This window comes from Aotus nancymaae, unplaced genomic scaffold (assembly GCF_030222135.1).
Source record: "Aotus nancymaae isolate 86718 unplaced genomic scaffold, 86718_ANA_hifiasm-v0.15.2.pri h1tg000006l, whole genome shotgun sequence".
Lineage (NCBI taxonomy): Eukaryota > Metazoa > Chordata > Mammalia > Primates > Aotidae > Aotus > Aotus nancymaae.
The window spans coordinates 83,251,755-83,274,040 of NW_026988417.1; the positions used below are offsets into that span (position 1 = coordinate 83,251,755).

At 32.9% G+C, this 22,286-nt stretch overlaps 1 protein-coding gene across 5 annotated transcripts in view; it reads left to right on the forward strand.

Annotated features, from left to right (window-relative positions):
* Positions 1 to 22,286, forward strand: part of CCSER1 (coiled-coil serine rich protein 1) — a 1,355,695-nt gene that overhangs the window by 219,915 nt on the left and 1,113,494 nt on the right. For all 5 annotated transcript variants that reach the window (XM_012437740.2, XM_012437738.2, XM_064369230.1 and 2 more), the window contains exon 4: positions 20,634 to 20,727. In XM_012437740.2, coding sequence (XP_012293163.2) covers positions 20,634 to 20,727 — 94 coding nt within the window. The remainder of the gene's footprint in view (positions 1 to 20,633; positions 20,728 to 22,286) is intronic.

A 22,286-nucleotide genomic window follows, 5' to 3' on the forward strand; every position in this document is an offset into this window, starting at 1 on the left:
ATTAGCATTGGTTTCAGACATAGTTGTTTTGGTTATTATTTTTAGCAAAATAGTACATAATAAGTGTGCAGAATACCTTTGCTTTACAATTGAGACATGAATTCTTCTCCCATACGAATTTATATTATTAATGTCTTTCTATAAAGAAGGGTATTTTATCCCATAATTTAAATATGTAGTAGCTCAGTTCTTGTCACATGTCCCAGTGTTCATGGACATCATTTAAAATATAGGAAGTAAAAAAAAAAAATCAAACACTTAATATTTGAAACACATTCTAAAATTTCCTTAAAGAAGGTACACACAGGCAAGGTGCAGTGGCTCACACCTGTAATCTCAGCACTTTGGAAGGTCAAGGTGGGTGGATCATGAGATCAAGAGATTGAGACCATCCTGGCCAACATGTTGAAACCCAGTCTCTATTAAAATACAAAAAAAATTAGCTGGGTATGGTGGCGCACACCTGTACTCCCAGCTACTCAAGAGGCTGAGGCAGGAGAATCACTTAAACTTGGAAGATGGAGGTTGCAGTAAGCTGAGATCACACCACTGCACTCCAACCTGTCCAGAGCAAGACTCCTTCTCAAACAAACAAAACAAAACAAAAAAATAGAAGGTACATACAAAGTATATTCCCAATCTGAGAATCAGTAATGCTAATGAGAAAAAGTAATAGAGACCTGTTAAAAGATAGGAACACACACCTACCTAGTCTCTTCTGGAGCAATTATGGGAAATAACAGAACTTAAAGACAAGATTAGAATAGGGAGCATATCAGATAAGAGTGAAAACAGAGTTAACATTTATTAGAACAGACTGAGTTATAAAATGCCAAGAAGTAAACCATGAAAAATCTTAGTGGTTTAACTACAACACAGATTTATTTGTGGCTCACATAAAATTTCATTTGGGTCTAGCCACTCTTCAGGACTGCTCTCTTTTATGCTGTGACTCAGAGAGCCAAGCTTTCCCCATTTTATACTCCAGTCATTTTAATGTATGGATTGCCTGAGTTATCTGAACAGGGGAAGATAGTGTTAGAGGTTTATATGGGATCTTTTTAAGGTCACAACCTGGCCACATGGCTCTAACATAACTTCAAAGAAGGCTGTAATATGGAGGTTAATGTCCATTTATAAGAAATAGTTGAGGCTCTTAGGTTAGGCAACAAAAATAAATTTTCCTTCATGTCAGATAACCATGTGAGGCACACTTTCAGGACCTGGTCAAGTAGCTTGGGGATTGGTGATTGAAATGCTTTCCCACATGATTAATGGTGATATAGAAGATAGAATATTTTTATTATAGGGAAAGGAAAAAGTGGTATATCACAGAGGAGCCATTAGACCAGTAGAGTGAGGCAGGACTGGTGATGATAGAGTTAGGATGGTGTGATAGAAATCTGTAAAATAAAGAAATGGCAATTTAACTTCCACAGACACTGGGATATATATGATATGGTATAAGAAATGGGAGATTGTATTAGTCTGTTCTCACCTTGCTGTGAAGAAATACCCGAGACTGGGTAATTTATAAGCAAAAGAGATTTAATTAACTCACAGTTCTGCAGGCTGTACAGGAAGCATAGTGGCTTCTGTTTCTGGGGAGGCTTGAGGAAACTTCTAATCATGGCAGAAGGCAAAGGGGGAACAAGATGTCTCAGGTGGCAGGAGCAGGGGCAAGAGGTGCTACATTCTTTTAAATAACCAGATCTCAGGAGAACTCACTCACTTTTATGAGGATGGTACCAAGAGGGATGGTGCTAAACTATTCATGAGAAAGCCCACCCTCATAATATAACTGCCTCCTATCAGACCCTCTAACATTCGGGATTTCAATTCAACATGAAATTTGGACAGGGACACAGATCCAAACTGTATCAGAGATCTTCTCAGAATTATAATAAAAGCACTAGTAGTGATAAGTATTGTGGAAGTCTCAGAATGATACTTCAGAGGACAGATGTATGAAGTGGCTGAAGTGAGAAAGTGATAAAAATGAATTCCTCTCTCTTTATAAAAATACATATAAATTAAATAAATCTTCAGGAACTAATTTTGATAAATCCTAAAAGGTAATATTTTAATTACTTAATTTTTAAGTCATTAATGATTTTTAACTATGTTCAAAGCATTTGATATGACGTTATCATTATTGGTGTCTTTATATACGTTTTACATTCACTTTTGAATGTTTGCCTATTAACTACATATGGAAAGATACAATATTTAGCCTCAACTGAAATTGCTTTAGTCACTCAGAATATATTGAAATTGTTTGACTTCGTAAATGTGCAAATTATTTATTCCCTTATTCTTTGTAAATTTGCCTTCTTTGTATTTTCTGAAAATATTTCAACTATTTTCAGGTTTCTGTTATTTGGATCTAGCCATGCAAAGAAAAGTTGTCATTTTCCATACCTTTAAAACTTTAAATTGACAACAATTCCCAATTTATTTCAATTTTTAGGTGAAATTTAGAGTTTCATTTATGATGGAGCGATCTCCTTAGTGACAGACATCTAATTAATAGTTAATCCATTTAAGAAGTTAAAGTATTGTGTTTCTTCTCCCTACTCCCAAAGAGCTTGTAGTCCAATCAGGGAAACAAACAGGAACCAACTGCAATCAGGGCTATGTGCTAAATCAGAAGTAAGCAGGAAATGATGTGGGAGCACAAAGATAGGCACTAGCCCAGACCAAAGTTGGACACTGATGGCACCCAGGGGTGTTGGCCAAGCCAGTGTCAAAATCTTCAATGAATCTAGTAAAAACAGAGGAACTAACAGTGCTAAAGCATTTGCCTCCTATGAGCAAGAATTGTTTAGTGAGGGCAGAGTGGCCATGACCAGAAAGCAGGCCTGGGAAAACAGTGCTGATCCTGTCCCACTGCCCACCCTTGTGATAATTAATATGCAGGATAATTAGGGCAGAAGGGAATGACCAGGCAGGCCTTCATTTTAACATCCTGAATTACTTTGGATTATTAATTTTCAGATATAAAGACTTTTTAATTTCATAATTATGCAAGACTTTTCTCAGATTTATGTAACAAATTTGAAAAGTCAGAATATTTTAGAACTAATGGTATATTTAATGGGAAAATTGTGAAAACAGCCTTGTAAAAACATAAAGGCTGATTACAAAAGGCTGATTCATATTTATTTTACATTATATATGGGTGTGTATATTTATAAAATGCAAACAAATTTATATGTAACTTTATTGAACAGTTTTTGTTTTTAGTATTTTTACCCTATAGAATATCATGGTGTACACAGTATTAATCATGGTCACTTTATTTCACAGATGTAATGATCTTGTTGCTGTAAAGGAAAAGAAAGACAGAGGGGGAAAATGCTCTTTTGCCAGAGAGTTGCCAGAGGAAAAAATGATTTACAGTAATATTGAATTTTAACACAATAATAATTACATTTAAAAATTCAATTTGTTTAATTGATGTTTATCCAAACTTACTATTTTTAATACTCATCACTATATAACTTCAATCATTATCTTTTAAATTCCATTAATTTATATATTAATGAATTTGAATTAACTGGTTTGTATCTGTGGGTTTTTAGTACTGAACTAGATTTCTGTTCATCATAGAGCATTTCATCCACCTAGAATTCTTTAGTCTAGTTAGATACAGTAAAAAAAGAAAACAACTGATGTTAATGGTAGACAGGATACAATATTTCAGTTTTTTCTCTAATTTTGTGAGTGATTTGGATAAAATAAAAATGTTTGAGATGATTTGATCCATGGGATGAATTCATGTGAAAATCTTTATATCAAATAGGTAAGTTATCTAACATACTCAACTAAAGAGATGAACCACTTCTATTCTAGCTTGATTCTCATCTGCTACAATTATTATTTTATCCTAATAATATTTTTGTTCTCTACATTTTAGATGAAATATTGATATGTGTATGATATTTATGAATATATTTATGTTTGACTGTATTTGTTATAGAGTATATGTCAATATTGTGTGTTTTAAAGTAATCCTTCAAAGACTAGGAAACAGAACTCTATACCTTAACAGATCAGTAGGTACTTAAACACTAAAGAAGTTCCTCTTGATAATAAAGTACTTCTAAACTACTCATGTTTGTATATTAATACTGCTGAAATGTTTGTCCTTCTTTCTCTGAGATAATGTAGTAATGATTTTATTTTAGTAATTGAGGTATAATTCTTTTCAAGAAAATGGAATATAAAGTTAGTCTTTCAAATGGATGGGAAGTTCTAATTTTACAAGAGAAACAAAAGTACTCCATAATTGCTTGTGATGTACTACTTCTGCCTGTGAGGTTGTATTTCTCTGTACCTTAATACAAAGTACGTTAATAGAAAAATGTTTCAGTAAGTGGAAACCTATTGCTTTCTAACATGACTCCAATGTGATATTTTTAATGAATGAAATACAAAAGTTATTTTAAAAACTACAGATGTCATTAAGTAAAATATGTTATATCTTGTGTATTAGAATATTTTTATTCAATAATTTATAGCTAAGTATTAAATTACACACCTCAAGACAGTGTGTTACTTGCACAGTACTTAACAAATAGTAAGTCCACAATAAATAATTATTAATTGAATTAATGTATCAATATAGTCAAGGCTGTTCTAGGTGTTGTGGGAGCTGTAAAGGGTGAGTTGAGTAATACACCATAGCATCTTTCAAATGAATGATACAAGTAAGAATAATATGAGCTCACATGGGAAGAAATTAATGTTGACCATAGCCAATGAAAGAATCTTTAAAAAAGGCATAGAATATTAGTAAGACCTTGATGGAAGGGTAATTAAAAAAGAAATTTGGCTAAATTTGCAACTGTGTAAAAGAAAGAAAATGTCAAATAAAGTCTGAAAAGTTAGGCTTAAAATTTTTTTTGAAACAGCACAGTAAAATATCATTTAAATGCAAAAGGAATTACAGATTGGCAAAATGAATTACAAATTATAATGAATAATACAATCAACTTTACCTTTACTTTACAGCAAAACGTATCACAGCCCAATAGGTTAGTTTAAATAATGGAGATTCCATAGAAAACAGTAAAAATGAGAGCATACCTGTTTGGGAATTCATAAGGAAAGAAATCAAGACTTGTCTTTCAAAACTATGCTAACTCACTTACATTCAAACATCTAGAAAAACGCTAGCAGCCTTCAAAAGAAATGGCTCTTGGTATTTGAGAAGATTACCTGTGATATCACCAAAGGCCACACACACACAGAAGCTTAGTGGAGAAAGTTTTATCCTTCAGACCAAAAAAAAAGATATTTAAATCTTTGTTTGGCCGATTTCTTGTGTCATAGTCTTAAGCAAACTACATAATTTTTCTTCCTTTCTTTCTTTTCTTTTTTCTTGAAAGATAGGATTTTGTTTTGCTGCCCAGGCTTGAGGACAGTGGCATAATCATAGGTCTTTGTAACCGTAAAGTTCTGGACTCAATCAGTCCTGCCACTGAAACATCCAGAGTAGCTAGGACTACAAGCCTGTGCCACCGTGCCTGGCTAAGTTTTTTGAATTTTTTTTGTAGAGATAGGGTCTTGCTATGTTGCCCAGGCTGCACTCAATCTCCTGGGCTCCAACAATCCTCCCTCCTTGACCTCCCAACTCTGGGATTAACTGTGAACTACCATGCCCAGCCAAGCTGTTTAATTTTTCTAACCCTCGTTTTTTTATTCTTAAAACAATGTATTCCTTTCTGGCTGTTAGGCTCCATTTAGAAAATTTTTTCTTGCAATGCATTCTTAGCAGAACAGGTTAGGTGATTTTGATAAAATGAATCTCTAAGTATCTTGCATTCTAGTGGTTTCTAAACTTCTTACTGTCCTGAAAGATATTATAGACCTAGACCCTGCATTCCTCTGTAACTTTCTCTTGCAGCCTCTCCTTTCTGTTCCAGTCATCCAAGCCTTCTCCGTGTCCCACTAATGGACCAAGCTCACACACACTTTAAATTTTAATTTTTATTACAATAGATTTAGAAGTACAGGTGGTTTTTGGTTACATGGATGAATTGTAGAGTGAAGAAGTCTGGACTTTTAGGTCACCCACCTGAATAGTGTACATTGTACCCAATAGATAATTCTTCAAATTTCACCCCCTGCATTGCACCATTCCTCCTTTTGAGACTCCAGTGTCTATTATAGCACTCTGTATGCCCCTGCATATCCATAGCTTAGCTCCAAATTATAAGTGAGAATATTCTGTATTGGTTTTCTGTTCCTGAGTTACTTCACTTAGGATAATGGCTTCCATTTCCATCCAAGTTGTTGCAAAAGGCATTATTTCATTCCTTTTATGGATGAGTAGTATTCCATGGTATATATAACAGATTTTCTTTATCTTCTCATTGGTCAATGGACACTTAGGTTGATCCCATATCTTTGCAATTGTGAATTGTGGTGTGATAAAAATGTAAGTGCCGGTGTCTTTTTGACATAATGACTTATTTTTCTTTGTGTAAATACCCAGTAGTGGGATTCCTAGATGGGATGGTAGATCTACTTTTAGATCTTTGAGAAATCTTCATACTGTTTTTCATACAGATTGTACTAATTTACATTCCTATCAATAGTATATAAGTGTTCCTTCTATTTTTTTAACATATTTGTGTCAACGTCTAATTTTTTTTTTTACTTTTTAATAATAAATGTTCTGACTGGGGTAAGATGAAATCTCAGATGTAGTTTTAATTTGCATTTCCCCGATGGTTAGTTATTTTGAGCACTTTTTCATACGTTTGTCTGCCATTTGTGTATCTTCTTTCTGTTCATATTGTTTGCCCACTTTTTAATTGGATTTTTTCTTTATTCTTGCTGATTTGTTTGAGTTCCTTTTAGAATCTCTATGTTAGTCCTTTGTCAGATGTATCATTTGTAAAGATTTTCTTCCTAATGGCTAAGAATATATTTAACCAAGAACATGCAATATCTCTACAAGAATAACTCCAAACCACTGATGAAACAAATTGTAGAAAACACAAACAAATGGAAAAACATCTCGTTCTCATTAATTAGAAGAATCAATATTGCGAAAATGAGCATACTACCCAAAGAAATCTACAGATTAAATGCAATTTCTATCAAAATACCATTATCGTTTTTCACAGAATTAGAAAAAATCCTAAAATTCATATGGAACCAAAAAGAGCCTGAATAGCTGAAGCCATTGTAAGCAAAAGGAGCAAATCTGGAGGCATCACATTACCTGACTTCAATTTACAAGGCTATAGTAGCCCAAACAGCATGGTACTGGTATAAAGTAGATAGACACACAAATTGAACAGAACAGAGAATCCAGAAATAAAGCCAATATCTATAAGCAATTGATCTTTTACAAAACAGACCAAAATATACTGAGGAAAGGACCCTATTCAGTAAACGGTGCTGGGAAAATTGGAAGGCCACATATAGAAGAATGAAACTGGATCTCTATCACTCACTGTGTAAAGAAATTAACTCAAGCTGGATTAAAGACAAATATATACCCTACCCCATAAAATATCCTAAAAATTCTTCACTGAAAAAACAGGAAAAACTCTTCACGACATTGGCCTATGCAAATAATTTATGACTAAAACCCCAAAAGCAAATAAAAATAAATAAATAAAACCAAATTAATCTAAAAAGCTTCTGCACAGCAAAAGAAATAATCAATGGTGTAAAAAGACAATCTACAGAATGGGAGAAAATATCCACACCCACTTTAGATGATTTGCACCTGCTCTTTCCTTTTTTGGGAATGTTTTTTCTTGTGATTTTCATATGGCTGCTTCTTATCATTCTTGACTCAGTCAAAATGACATCTTTTTTTTTTTAATTTCAAATTTTGATTTATTCTTTCTTGGAAGATGATTTATGAATACAAGCATTATGGTTATATATGTTTAAATATATGCCTTATGTTTGTCTTGAAACACACACATATGTGGTGCTTAAAAAAATTAACTTCTGGAGCCCAAAATTACATAAATAATAAGATGTTACCTCTCATCTACCTCCTCTTCCTGAAGCTATCATGCTGCTTGTAACTGTGGGGAACTTTATATTTTTAGCAGATATGTGTCAATGCTGCTACGAAAATTGTGCTAGTAAGATACAGCGGTATTTACTAGTCACACAGTACACTATATGTAAAAGTTTTTTTTTTTTTAACTTGGAGTTTCACTATGTTGGCCAGGCTGTTCTTGAACTCCTGACCTCAGGTGATCCACCCACCTCAGCCTCCCAAAGTGCTAGGATTACAGGCGTGAGCCACCGCACCCGGCTAACAAAATGATATCTTTAAAAAGACATTCTCGGCTCACCTAATGTAAAGTAGCTGTTTCCTGAAACGATTATGGTAATTTTTTAAAAAAAAATTTATCAGTAGCTGAAATTATCTATTAGTTTATTGTCTAGGTTAGGAAACTTTTCTCTCTTGTTCATTGTTCAGAACTTAGTACTGTTTTAGTTGGTAAGCCCTCAATAAGTATTAATGAATAAGGAATAAGTTAATTTTTATTACCTGAATTATGAGTTCAATATGGAAGATTTAGAGAAAAGATCTAAAGAAAAACCAGGAAGGCTTTAATCTAGACATATACACATATTTTGGTTGTTTTAATATTATGTTACTTTAGTAAAATATTTGTTTACATTTGTTTATGTATTTTTTATTAAAGATAAGTATTTATTAAAAATATCTCTGTGATTCTCCCTACCTGCAGATATGACTCTGGAATATGACAAAATAGAAAATGACACATTTCTTTTTTGTACTTAGGCTTAAATAATTTAAATAAGGCCAAATTAGATGAAATCCATGTAGAGCCTATGGAAACATAGTGTATATATAATGCAGAATTTGACCTTGCCATAAAAGAGCTTTGCCCTTTGCCCTCGGCTTCTGAGGGGTAATCTGTGTCACACCTGATAGCAGTGTCTTTGGTTAGAATGGAGGCTGGCCACACCTGATAATCTTAGAGTAGAGGGTGACTAAACATGAAAGACCAATCATATGATTTAGGATGGTGGATTTAGGTTATGCAGTATCAGTCAACTTGGAGGCTGAGATTAACCATGTAGGCAATCAATCAATCAGTCAATGACCTGAGTAATCAAGCCCCATGAGAAACTCTGGACACTATAGCTCAGGCAACCTTCCCTTTTTGGCAGTACTCCATCTATGTTGCCAAACATCAATTCCAGGAGGGTAATGGGTCCTGGGTACAACAGAAGCTTTACATTTGAATCCTTCCAGTTTCTACCCTATGCGTCTCTTCCTTTGGCTAATTTTTGATCTGTACCCTTCCCCCATTATAAACCATAATCAAAATTGTAATAGCTTTCACTGAGTTCCATGAGTTCTTTCAGTGAATGATTGCACTAGAGAGTGGTTTTGTGAATTCTCTAATCTTGCTGTTGGTGTCAAAAGCAAGGACAGTTTTGAGGACTGTGCACTCAGACTCAGAGTTTGGCTAATTCTGGCTAGTATATCATCATGAGAGAGAAGATGTTGGTTGTGTTATAATTTTAACATTTTAGACTTGAATTGCTTGCAGATAATACCTATTCTTATATTTCATTTTATGGAAGAGCATGAAGAACTTTATGATTTGCTTCATTTCACAAGGTTGCTTTAGTGGCTGGGTCAGAGTTAAAAATCAGGTATATCAATCTCATTACTTTGGGTTTCCCACCACATACTGTGTTTTTTGGCACAAGATTGACATAATAAGTATCACTTGAGTACATTTGATGCTTATTTTAAAATATTATGATAAATATTAACATAAATTAGTAAGATGTTAATTTCATAGTATTGTATATTCAAAGATAGGCCTGGAATAAAAGTTATATCTTAATTACAGGACAAATATCCATGCCTCAAAATGTCCACTTTTAAAAAACTACAACTATTTTTAACAAGAAGATATTAATTTTGCTTTATGATTAACATTATGGTCAGTGGCTTAATAAGTTTACATATTAGGTTCTCTTTGGCAAACTCCAGCATATAATGAGATAACGTGATAGAAAACTCATACAATTTTCAGAATTATAATGAATGTTTATTCTTCACAATTATTACTATAATGTGATAATTGTGAAGAATAAACATTTCCAGTGAGGTTGACATGATAACTTTAGGGAAAAAAACAAGCACGACTCGGAAATGCTAAGACAATTAAGCAAGTATAGGGCTATAGCAAGTAAATGTCTTTAAACATTTCTCTGTATTACATATGAGTGTTTTTTCTGGATAATATATTTTCATCAAAATAACCAAAGATTAAAAAACTGATGCTCTATAAAGGAAACTGTTGTTCTTTATCAAAATAGTTTGGCAACATGATATCTCATTTCCATGTAATTAAATGAGATATTATTATCATTTAGTAACATCATAATGTGATATTGTTAGGTAGTGAGATATTAGTTTCATTACATTATAATGATACAACACTAGAGATTTTGAAACCACAAGAACTGATCAGATGGAGCACAAAGATTGAGACAGTTATTTTTCTCCAGACTTTTCTAGCAGGAGATACAATGAATAGTCCATATTTATCCATTTGCAAATATCTTCTACTTGTGGACACAGCAAATGGTGTCTCTGTTCCATGAGGCCAGCATATGCTGAACATAAAGACAGTTTTTTTTTTCATTTTTTTTAAATTAAAAAAATTATAGAGATGCAGTCTTGCTATGTTGCTCAGGCTGGTCTCCAACTCCTGGCCTTAAGTAATCCTCCCAAAAAGGCAATTTTTTTGGAGAAAAGTTTTTTAACTTGTATATCATCATCATGAGGCATTTTTAGCACCTATTATATGTAAAAAATCTGTGATATAATAAAATATAGATATATTACTTGTGTTTACAGGCATTTGAGGCAAGGGGATACACTCAGTAAAGGTGCAGTAAAAGAAATTCAAATGGCATATTTAGAACACAGTATGTTTGGCTAAAGTTTATAGGAATCAATTTTGCAAAGGTAGAGATAATGTAGGAGATTGAGTGACAAGGAATTTACTATTTTATTATTCTGTAGACACATACCATTTACATCTTTAGGTGTGTTAGGCAATGAATATATACAAATGACAACTTTATTTTTTATTTCTTAATTTCAACTTTTATTGTATATTCAGGGGTGCATGTGCAGGTTTGTTACAAGTGTATCATGATGCTGAGGTTTGAGGTGTGATAGTCCCATCACCCAGGTAGTTATCATTGTACACAGTAGTTAGGTTTTTCACACTTCTCCCCCTTTAACTCCTACATGCCAAGTGGTACCCAGTGTCTGTTGTTGCCAACTTTGTGTCCAGGATTACTCAATGTTTATCTTCCACTTATAAGTGAGGATATGCTGTATTTGGTTTTCTGTCCCTAAGTTAATTTGATAATCGCCTCCATCTCCATCCATGTTGCTACAAAGGACATGATTTTGTTTTGGAATTATTCCATGTCTTTGCTATTGTGAATAGTGCTGCAATTAACATAGATACAAGTGTATGTATCTTTTTGGTAGAATAATTTATTTTCTTTTGGATATATGCCAGTAATGGGATTGCTGAGTTGAGTGGTAGTTCCGTTTTAGGTTCTCTGAGAAATCTCCAAACTACTTTCCACAGTGGCTGAACTAATTTACATTCGCATCAACAATGTACAAGTGTTCTTTTTTCTTAGCAGCCTTGCAAGCATCTCTTGTTTTTTGACTTTTTAATAGTAGCCCTTCTGTTTGTAACACAAATAAATGATAAATGTTTGAGGTGATGGATACCCCATTTACTCTGATGTAATTATTACACATTTTAGGTCTGTATAGAAATATCTCATGTGCTGTATATATATATTTCCACTGTGTTCTCATAAAATAAAAAATAAAAAACATAAAAAACAGCAACAATAATACTAGCCATTTTAACTAGAGGGAGATTGTATGTCATTGTGGTTTTAATTTGTATTTTACAAATGAATAATGAGTAGTGTGTAGAAAAAAATTATAAATTAGAGTTGAGAAACTAGAAGTGGTTGGCAGAAGTTGACAGAAACACAGATTAGGTGGTAATGAAGTACACTTCATTACTGAAATATTCAATTCCTCCAGTACACAAAGAAGAAAGAAGGTTAGAAATAATCACTTTTCCCAGATTTTTGTAATTATGAAAATTTAAAATATTTTTTAAATTCTTAGGTTAATTTCCCCATTACCATGTTCATCACCTACCAAAGAACTACTGTGTAATTGAGGTATTTTATTGCTTTCAGTGGAGTTAAGACTGTTTGATAAATAATATTTAAATATTGCTTTATTGACAGTGATACAAACTCACATAGTTAGGTTTAGAATCAAGGACATGATGTCTGTGACATTCTACTTTCTCATGAGAATAGAATCTCTAAATATATTATTTTTGTTTTTCTTCTCTACTATTTTAAATTATGATAAAAAACATGAATTTTTAAACCAACAGCAGTCATTAAATTTTAACTTTGAATTAGGAAGTTTTCTACTTTAGTAATATATTTATACTCATCAGTTATTTTATTACTTAATAATAAAATTATATATACTTTACTCCCATGCACAGATTAAAATGAAAATGTTCTGAGTTTAGTTTTAAATTTTGTATGAATTCAGATACTGGTTTAAATTCATATAAAGTATGAATCCATATAAAAGTTAACTTTTTCTAAACAGTAAAGTATTATAGCGTAACTTTTAAGTTTTAGTATTTTAGTACTGTGCTACTTTGAAAAAGTAATGGAATAATTTACCTTTTATCAGTATAAGAGGAAGAATGAACAACTCCGGGGATACCCTCTAGAATCGCATTTTGCTAAATATTTCACATTTAAATTCAGAAATACACGGCAATCAAAACCAAATATTCTGCTTTGTAAAAATGTATAATGGCAATCATGTTATAATAATGAATAACATGATGTTTTTGGACTTCCCAGTACAAATCCAAAAACATACACATTTTGCAAAATGTATGTTTTGAAAATACTGGTTTTTGAAAATATTCATTAAAAATGTATTCTGTGTTACTCAAAACCATAAAGTAAATCAATACTTAGCAAAGAACAAGTGGAAATACTTTGTGACTGCTATGCTGAGAGTTCAAAGCAATTCTATCATAAGGATTGAGTATGTTTTCTTAACCCAATCCAGAAATCAAAACTAAATAACTATCCTCTGAGCAGTAATTATAAAATGTTGCCATGTTAATTGCTCTTTTCAAAAATAACAGTGAAATTACAGTATTAAAAATATATACATTACTGGTGTATTGTTTTCTCTTCTCCACTGCATATGTAATGTGTACAGCTCTACTTTATCAAACTGTATGTGCTCAGTCTTGTTCTTGACTGGGTCAATGATAAAATCTTGTCACTTGTACATCTCTCATTTTTTTGTAATTTATAGTTTATCTTCCTGGGATAATGTGATTTACCTAAGGACACATACCTAGTTAGTCTCTTTTTTCTCCAAGTAAAAAGGCAAATGCAATTAATTGTAAAGTAAGTCTCAGAATGTGTGCTTAGACTCACACAGGACATTTGACTGAGGGTCATCGATAATAGCTATGTCACACTTTTTAAAATAATAAAATAGTGTTTTCCTGTGAGTCAATTTGTAGAATCCTATGATTAAAAAATGGAGAAATAAATGTATATCTTAGCAGCACCTAATCATAAGGTAGTAGGACTAGAAGAATGCCGACTAGACTGTAAATGTCTTATTAATTTGAATAATCCTCTCTCCACTTTTAGACCACATAATTATTACAGCAGTTATACTGTGTCAAGTAAATATAAAATAAACAACTACTGAAGTCCAAACCAGCATATCAAATATTGCCCTTAGATATTTTAGGCCCGTTTTGATAGTTATTTGACTAAAATATAATAGTATAGATATGTGATTAATAGCTTCTGTAAGCCACAATTAATGACTGTTTTAGTAATCTAATAATATTAATAAAGTGATATATGAGACTAATAGGTTGTTTGGGAACAGGCTTTATAGAATCATTATACTTTCCCATTTTTTTTTTTTTTTTGAGACTGGACCTTGCTCCATTGCCGATGCTGGAGTGCAGTGGTACAGTCGTGATTCACTGCAGCCTCCAAGTCCTGGGGTCAAGCAGTCCTCTCGCCTCAGCCTCTTGAATAGCTGGACTCTAGGCATGCACCACCATACCTGGCTAATTAAAAAAAAAAATTCTGCAGAGAGTGGATTTTGCTAGTTTTCCCAGGCTGGTCTTAAATTCCTGGCTTTAAGTAATCCTTGTGCCTCAGCCTCCCAAAGTGTTGGAATTACAGATGTGAGCCACTATGCCCAGCTGAATGGTTACATCTTAAGGGAGTGATCATTTTTTTTTTCCTTTAAATTTTGTAGCTTCATAAATTCAATTTTATTATTTCAACCAATGGGAACCATGATCTGGAGAATTGATTCACACTATCAAACATAAGAGGCTGATTTATAAATAATATTTGATTTATTTATGAAGGGCATTGATTTTTTTTTACTAGAATATAGTTTTCTGTGAGATCTTTGAGGAAAGACACCAGACCTTTTACATTCATTTTCATTTCCCTAGAGCTTTGAAAATTATTTTTTCAATTACTTCACTAATATTCAGTTTAGTCTTAATGACTCTTGATATCAAGTCATTTGGGAGAGATTACATGAGTAGTCAGTATGGCTAAAAGATTTGTAAATGTCTGCTTAGAGACTACTTCATAACATTGTGTTTGGTTTAGTATGCAATTTACTAATCTTATGACCTTTGTTAATAATTAGCATTTCCTTAGAGTTAAACAATAAACTTTTCTCAAAATGGCTACATAAATCTTACATACCAATGAATTGGAACATGTATTACATAACATTTTTGATGGCCTTTAAATATTGGTTTAAACTTTATATAAGTAAATTCTTTCTAATGTGTAATTAAAATACCCAGTGTAATATAACAAATTATCTTAAATGCTTTAACAACTTTAATTTAATTTCTTTTATACATGTATCATCATTTTTTTATTATTCTATGACATTTCATGTTATGAATTGAAAAATGAAAATTCTATTCTGTGGTTTCATGATATACAACATGATGTTTTGATATATGTGTGCACCCTAGAATAAATCATATTTATCTTCCTAGATAAATAACATAATCATCACCTCACATATTTATCATTTTTGTGGTGAAAACGTTTTACTTTCTTAGCAATGAAGTATACAACAAATTATTATTCACAATAGTCATTATGTTGTACAACAGATCTCCAGAACTTACTTCTAACTGAAGCTTTGTACTTTTGTCCTTGATCTCCCCTTTCCACACATACCTCAGCCTCTGGTAAACTATTCAACCTTCTGCTTCTCTGAGTTTCTTTGGCGGTTTAAGATTTCCACACCCAGGTAAGATCAGGTAGTATTTGTTTTCTGTGCCTGATTTATTTGACTTAACATAATATCCTCCATGTTCATCCATGTTGTTGTAAATGACACAATTTCCTACTTTTAGCTACTTTTAATGGAGAAAATTGTACATATTACAGTGATCCAAAAGCAAATCAGTATGCTTCCATTAAAACTGGTTACAAATATGTTAATGCTGGGCATTTACATTTCATCTTTTTCTTGTTTTTACATTTTTCAGATGTAGAATTTATATTTCCCTGGAATTTCAGAAATGAAAGACAAGTCCATGTTTTTACTTTCCTAGGCTTTCACCAAACTAGACCTACAAGAAAGCCATCTCTTAAATGTTAAAATTCTGACTTGTCCACTAGATGATTTTGGGGGCAAGTGATTGGAATTTGCTGTATATTCAGAGAAGCTTCAAACCCAAGATACTGGCCAAAACGTTGAACTTTTCTTTTACAATTAAACTCTACTTGCTATGTGCTCTTACACTTTTTATTTTAAGTTCAAGTCCACCTTTTAATTTTGTGTAATATAGATGTCCTCTCACAAAATGATTTTCTTTTTAAATCCCATTTGCTTGTGTTATTTAACACTTTTCTTGTTATTATAATATGTAGGCCTGCTATGTTAACATTATTAAAAATTTCACACCTGTAATCCCAGCACTTGGGGAGGCCCAGGCGGGTGGATCACGAGGTCAGAAGTTTGAGACCAGCCTGGCCAACATGGTGAAACCCCATCTCTACAAAAAAAAAATAAGCTGGGCATGGTGGTATGCGCCTGTAATCCCAGCTACTCTGGAGGCTGAGGCAGGAGAATTGCTTAAACTTAGGGCGGGAGGAGGCAGATTTTGCAGTGAGCCGAGATTGCGCCACTGCCCTCCAGCCTGGGCAACAGAGCAAGAGTCCGTCTCGAAAAAAAAAAAAAAAGATTCATGGACTCTCCTGATTATTTCTTTATTATGTAGGACTATCTAGTATTTTTATCTACCAGGAAATGAGAAATTATTTTTGCTTAGATAACATTCTACTTACACATTCTGCTCATTTATCAAATGTCTGAAATGCATAATTGCACCCTCTTATATTTGGGTGTCATCATTAGTGTTAATTAATTGCTGCATTTCTTTTTTTTTTAATCTGATTCCTACATGTGACCATTGGTGCTAAACAGTTTTTACTATTCCTACTACCGAACTACTTTTGGTACTACTGGTTTACTTACAGATCCCTGATTATACAGTCAGAAAGAAAGACATGACTACATTTTATAAACATACATATAATAAGAAACACTGACACAAGAATAGAAAACCAAACACCGCATGTTCTCACTCATAAGTGGGTGTTGGACAATGAGAATATGTGGACACATGGACAATGAGAACAATGAAAACACAGGAAGGGTAACATCATACACCAGGACGTGTGGAGGGGTGGGGGGCTAGGAGAGGGATAGCAGGTGGTGGGTGTATAGGGGAGGCATAGCATTAGGAGAAATACATAATGTAGATGACAGGATGATGGATGCAGCAAACCACCATGGCACGTGTATACCTATATAACAAACCTGCACGTTCTGCACGTGCACCCCAGAACTTAAAGTATAATAAAAAAAAAGAAAGGGAAAACAAGGAAAATAAAATACCCATATATTAACTATGAAATCAATATAAATTAAAGATCTTCTACCCAATTTGTATTTTTTAATATCCTTCATTTTTTCTTTTCTAGAAAAAAGCTAACCTTCAATAGTCTTAAATTATTCTGTTTAGCCTTACTGATTACTTTTTTTATGCTCATATTGTCAGATTACGTAGCGAGAAGCCATCGAAGTTGTTTTCCTTATCTAGCCTTTCCAGACAGCCACTGACTATTTTTTTTAGGTGAACTTTGTTTTCTTGGCAACAAAAGGATTGTTCCAGAAACTTTCTGTTTTGTCCTCCTTCTTTTCTTTCCTTTTTTTCACTTTCTCTAATAAGTAAAGGACCTTGATTTTTATTAACATTATTTATTAATAGCTATATGGCAGCAAGTATCCAGCCTCTAGGATTGACCAGTATCAGTGCTGGCTGTCAGCAAAAGGACTGTTGCTGCTATTGGTGCCTTCAGGGAGAGACCTGGAGAAGACTGTTTTAGATTTATGAATTTACCATTGATTATTTTCTGTAACATACCATGTTGCTGTATCTACTCTCCTTTCATTACGAGGTTTCATCAGCTTCAAAGATTCTCCTCTACACTAACAAGAAAGTTGCTTTGTAAGCACAATATCAAAGCAAGGCAATTTAGAATAAGTAGATTTAGAAAGGAATTCATCTAGACCAGTGGCAAATGGAACCCTGCTAGTCCAAGTGTCAAGTGTCACCTCCAAAAGGAGAATAAAATTGGAACAATGTACTCAATTTTCCAAATTCAGTTCACTTTATTGGTGTTGCTGTCTTATATGAAATGTTAGAATAGCAGTGGCAGAGATTTTAATATTTCCCTGTTAAAAAAATAAAATCTTTTAAAATTTTATTTCAAACTGGGTAAATGCATCAATTGCATCAATTGTCAAAATTCAAAACCGGGTTGAACAACCAACCTTGAAAACATCATGTATGCCTCTGGATCTCAGGAATTGCTGGAAACAGGAACAAAATGACATTTTTAAATTTTTAAGGTAGGGTTATTCTGGTCTTGGCTACACAATGAAATCCATAGCCCCTATGATGACAGTGTTTTGCATCTTTCAGTATCTGTCACCAAACAGAGACTTTTTTTCATTTCTGGGATGGGGCTTTGGTCACCAAGTTTGGTTAAGATGTCCATCTTGGATCATTCACCAAGGAGAAGAAGTTTGGCTCATGTACAAATCTGGTAGCTCCCTTTATAGCTAGGTTGATTGGGTATGGTGGTTCCAATTAAAAAGGAGAAACGTTGTGAAAACCTTGTTCTAGAAGTTTACAATGTCTAAGATATCCTCATTTGGTATAATAAAAAATGACAGTCCTATGCCAGGCATTCATTTATTTTCTTTGTTCTGTTCTTCATTGCTTTCTAAGTCTTGTGGGCTGTATTAGTTTGCCAGGGCTGCCATGACAAAATACTACAGACTGGGTGGCTTAAACAACAGAAATTTATTTTCTCACAGTCTGGAAGCTGGAAGTCCAAGATCAAGGCGATGGCAAGTTTGGTTTCTCCTGAGGCCTCTCTCCTTGGCTTGCAAATGGCCTATCTTCCTTCCCTCTGTGAATTCACACGGTTCTTCACATCTCTGTGTCTTCATCACTCTCTCTGTGTGCTGTCTGTGTCCTAATCTCTCCTTCTTGTAAGAACGCCGGTCCCATTGCAGTGCCTACCCATATGACCTTGTTTAACCTTTATTCTCTCTTTAAGGGCTCTGTCTCCAAATGCAGTCATATTCTAAGGTGTTGGGGGTTAGGATATTTTATAAATTTTGGAAGAATACAGTTAAATCCAATGAATTAAAAATCCAAGTGTAAAATTACTTTCCCCAATTTGAAATTGGATAAGTTACTATGCCTTCACTATAATATGTATTTTTGACTAATATATTATTGACTACCTGATTAAGATTCTCTCATTTGGATAGTTTGATAAACACTCATGTCAGTGTTTTCACAAAAATCTCCTTTTTAAAAACTCTCACTTTTCCACAACTTCAATTATGTTTTGTTGTTGTTATTTTAATCTTCTGTTTTGCAGTTTTAGTATGACAGCATATCTTTTGTTGCCTATATTTTCTCATATTTTTAATGTATATAGGTAAGTAACTTAATCTCACTGAGCTATCGCCGACACTGTATGGAACAGAGCTTCCAATAAGCAAGGGTTATTCTTTATAGTTTAAATTATTCATGACCTTTATTTGGAGAAAGAAGCACTTAGATTTGGATATACTTATTATCTTTCAAAACATTGTATGTGCAGTATTCATGGATCACACATATGACATGTTTTAAAGTTTAATAATGTTTAATTTGAATTATTAAAGTAAAAGTGGTTTATTTAGAAGTCCCAGTGTCCTTACTTTTAATCCCAAGAACTAAAGTGTTCACTGTCCATTTGAAAATATCATTAGCTTTCCTTAATGAATACTACTTTAGCTACAAATTATGGTAACATTCAAATTAGCTGAAAAGTGACCTGAGATGGTGTGGCATCATTTAGTATTTAGTCTGTTTTTTTTTTTTTAATGTATTTGATGTTCTATTTTTTTGTACATTTGTCATTTCATTGTTAGTCTCTAAATGTAAGTTCTTTCTTTTCTTAATACATTTATCACCTATTTATATAGACAAATATACAAATAAGGACTTTATTCCTTTCTCAGCAGTTCCTGCCTCTGCACCTCAGCACATTACCATCTCTTCTCAAGACTTCTCAGTGTAGCCTTCTAGTTTATCTTGCTGTTTATCCTCTTGGAAATAAAATAGGAGACATAATCTCAGCTCTGATATATTGTGGTATAATGCAAGTCAATAATTAATTTTAATTGAATTAATATAGATTGTTTTCCTGCCCATTCCTCCTATTGTAAAACAAATAATTGGACAATGGTAGCAATTTTTCACTTCCAAGCATGGTCTAAATTAATATTTCAAAGTTGTCATTATAAACAAAAGTTGTTTGGAAAAAAATTCATTAAATGTGTTAGAAGAATGTTACCTATACTTGAAATATAAATATTAGAAAGAGTAACTGAAATTTCATTTCACAGGCTTCTTTGTACTTGAAAAACATTTATATGCTTTTTGTGTATTTGCAATGAGAAAATTCCTTTTTAATATCACTGAAGATGCTTTTATTCACGTAAACACTTGACTGTACTTCTCATATCAACAAATCATTTCCTGATTTCTAATATCTTTCATATCTGTCCATATGTACCTCCATTTAATTATAACTTACATACATATCAATAAAAAGGAAAAAATGAATGTGCAGATAATTGGACAAGTTAATAATATTTAGAATGAGTCTTGGCATTTTTTATTGGACTGATAATTTTAAAGTCCATAGGTGTCAAATAATTCCTGGGATTTAGTTAGAACTTATCATTCTGAATTTGAAGTTATTGTTGCTTCATGGCTTCCGCATATGAGTGTTTCCTTAGTTACTTGGTGTTTTGGTTTCTAATTGTTGATTTTGTTTCTCTTCAGGATGTTTTGAATAATTTGGGATCTTGTGAACTAGATGAAGACGATCTAATGCTTGATCTTGAATTTTTAGAGGAACAGAATCTTCACCCTTCTGGTAAGTGTTAAAGAGATGCATAATATCATACAACTCCTACCCTGGTCGGTAGCTTTCACTGATAGTCTAAACACTGTTAAGTCTCCCTTCAGTCTTTTCAGGCCTCAGTTTTTATATTCTATATGCAAAGAACATGGTAGGTACCACGGAGACATGATTTTGTTGGCTTAAATGATTTTAAAGTCGTTTATGGAAATATAAATCCAGTTGAAAGATAACTATGAATTTTAAAAAACTATAAAAAAAACTTTCCAAAATAGAAAATATTCTAATTAAATACTTAACAAACAGGTTAATGTTTTCTTCTGTTTTGTGGAAGAAAACAATAATTATAATCTCACTTTTTATTTATTTATGTAACCAAATGGAAGTTTTGTGGATCTAAGATTTTCCGTTCCACATCTTAGCCACTTCCTACATAGATTAATGTTGATACAATAAGGTTGACCTCAAAAGTAATAATTACCAGTGGCAGTAAAAAACACATACTCATAAACACATACACCCATATAGAATTATAGTGGAGGTAAGTAAGTTTGTGATGAATGACTTGAGGGAGGCTGATATATTTATAATAGTTTAAATTTATATTAAAGCATAAAATGTCACGTCTCCAGATTCCAGAATTACTCTCATTAAAGTAGGCTATAGGAATTATTGGTTGTCCATTCAAATTTAGATATTTGACAGCAAAGGTAAACTTTTACACTTACTTTTTTGCTGCTAATAATGCCTTTAAGTAAGTCATTTTCAAGTGCATATAGCATTAAACTAAAGCTTTAGAGCCTTGAGACCTACTGCATACATTTAAGAAAATCAATCTCTTATATGGTATTGTCTTCATTTTTAACTTGTGGAAATTAGACATAACCTCTGTAGTTATTTTTAATTGTAAAACTTTATGATGAATTTTTGTTTATGTAGTATATTTGGATGATAAATAATAGCAATTGTCAAAAGAAGGCTATAACAATGTTGATATTTTCTTATACTCTATTTTAGGCTAATACAAAAAAAGAAACTGCATTTAAATTTTTTTTAGATGAATACCAATTGAGAATAAAAATTTATTGGGATATTTTTCTGGTAGTTGATTTGACAGATATCCTTCTAAAAATGTAGATTTTCAGACCTTTATGCAGATGGCTTTTACAACTTAGACCCAACAACTTAACTTCTAGATATCTAATTCTATGATACTGGCAAAAGACAAAATAATACATGCATATAACTATTTACTGCAAAATATTTATGATGGAAAAATATTGGAAGCACCTGAAATGCCCATCAATAGGACACTTATTGAATATACAATGGTATACCAGACAGTCATTAAAAAGAATGAGGAAGGTATCCTAATCTGCTGTGACATTATTGTAAGGACATATTGTTTGGTTTGGTTTTGTTTGAGATAACAGCTGGCTCTGTTGCCCATTCTGGAGTGCAGTGGCATGACCTCAGCTCACCAGAACCTCTTCCTCCTGGGCTCAAGTGATTCTCCCATCTCAGCCTCCCAAGTAGCTGGGATTATAGGTCCCAGCATGCTACCATGTCCGGCT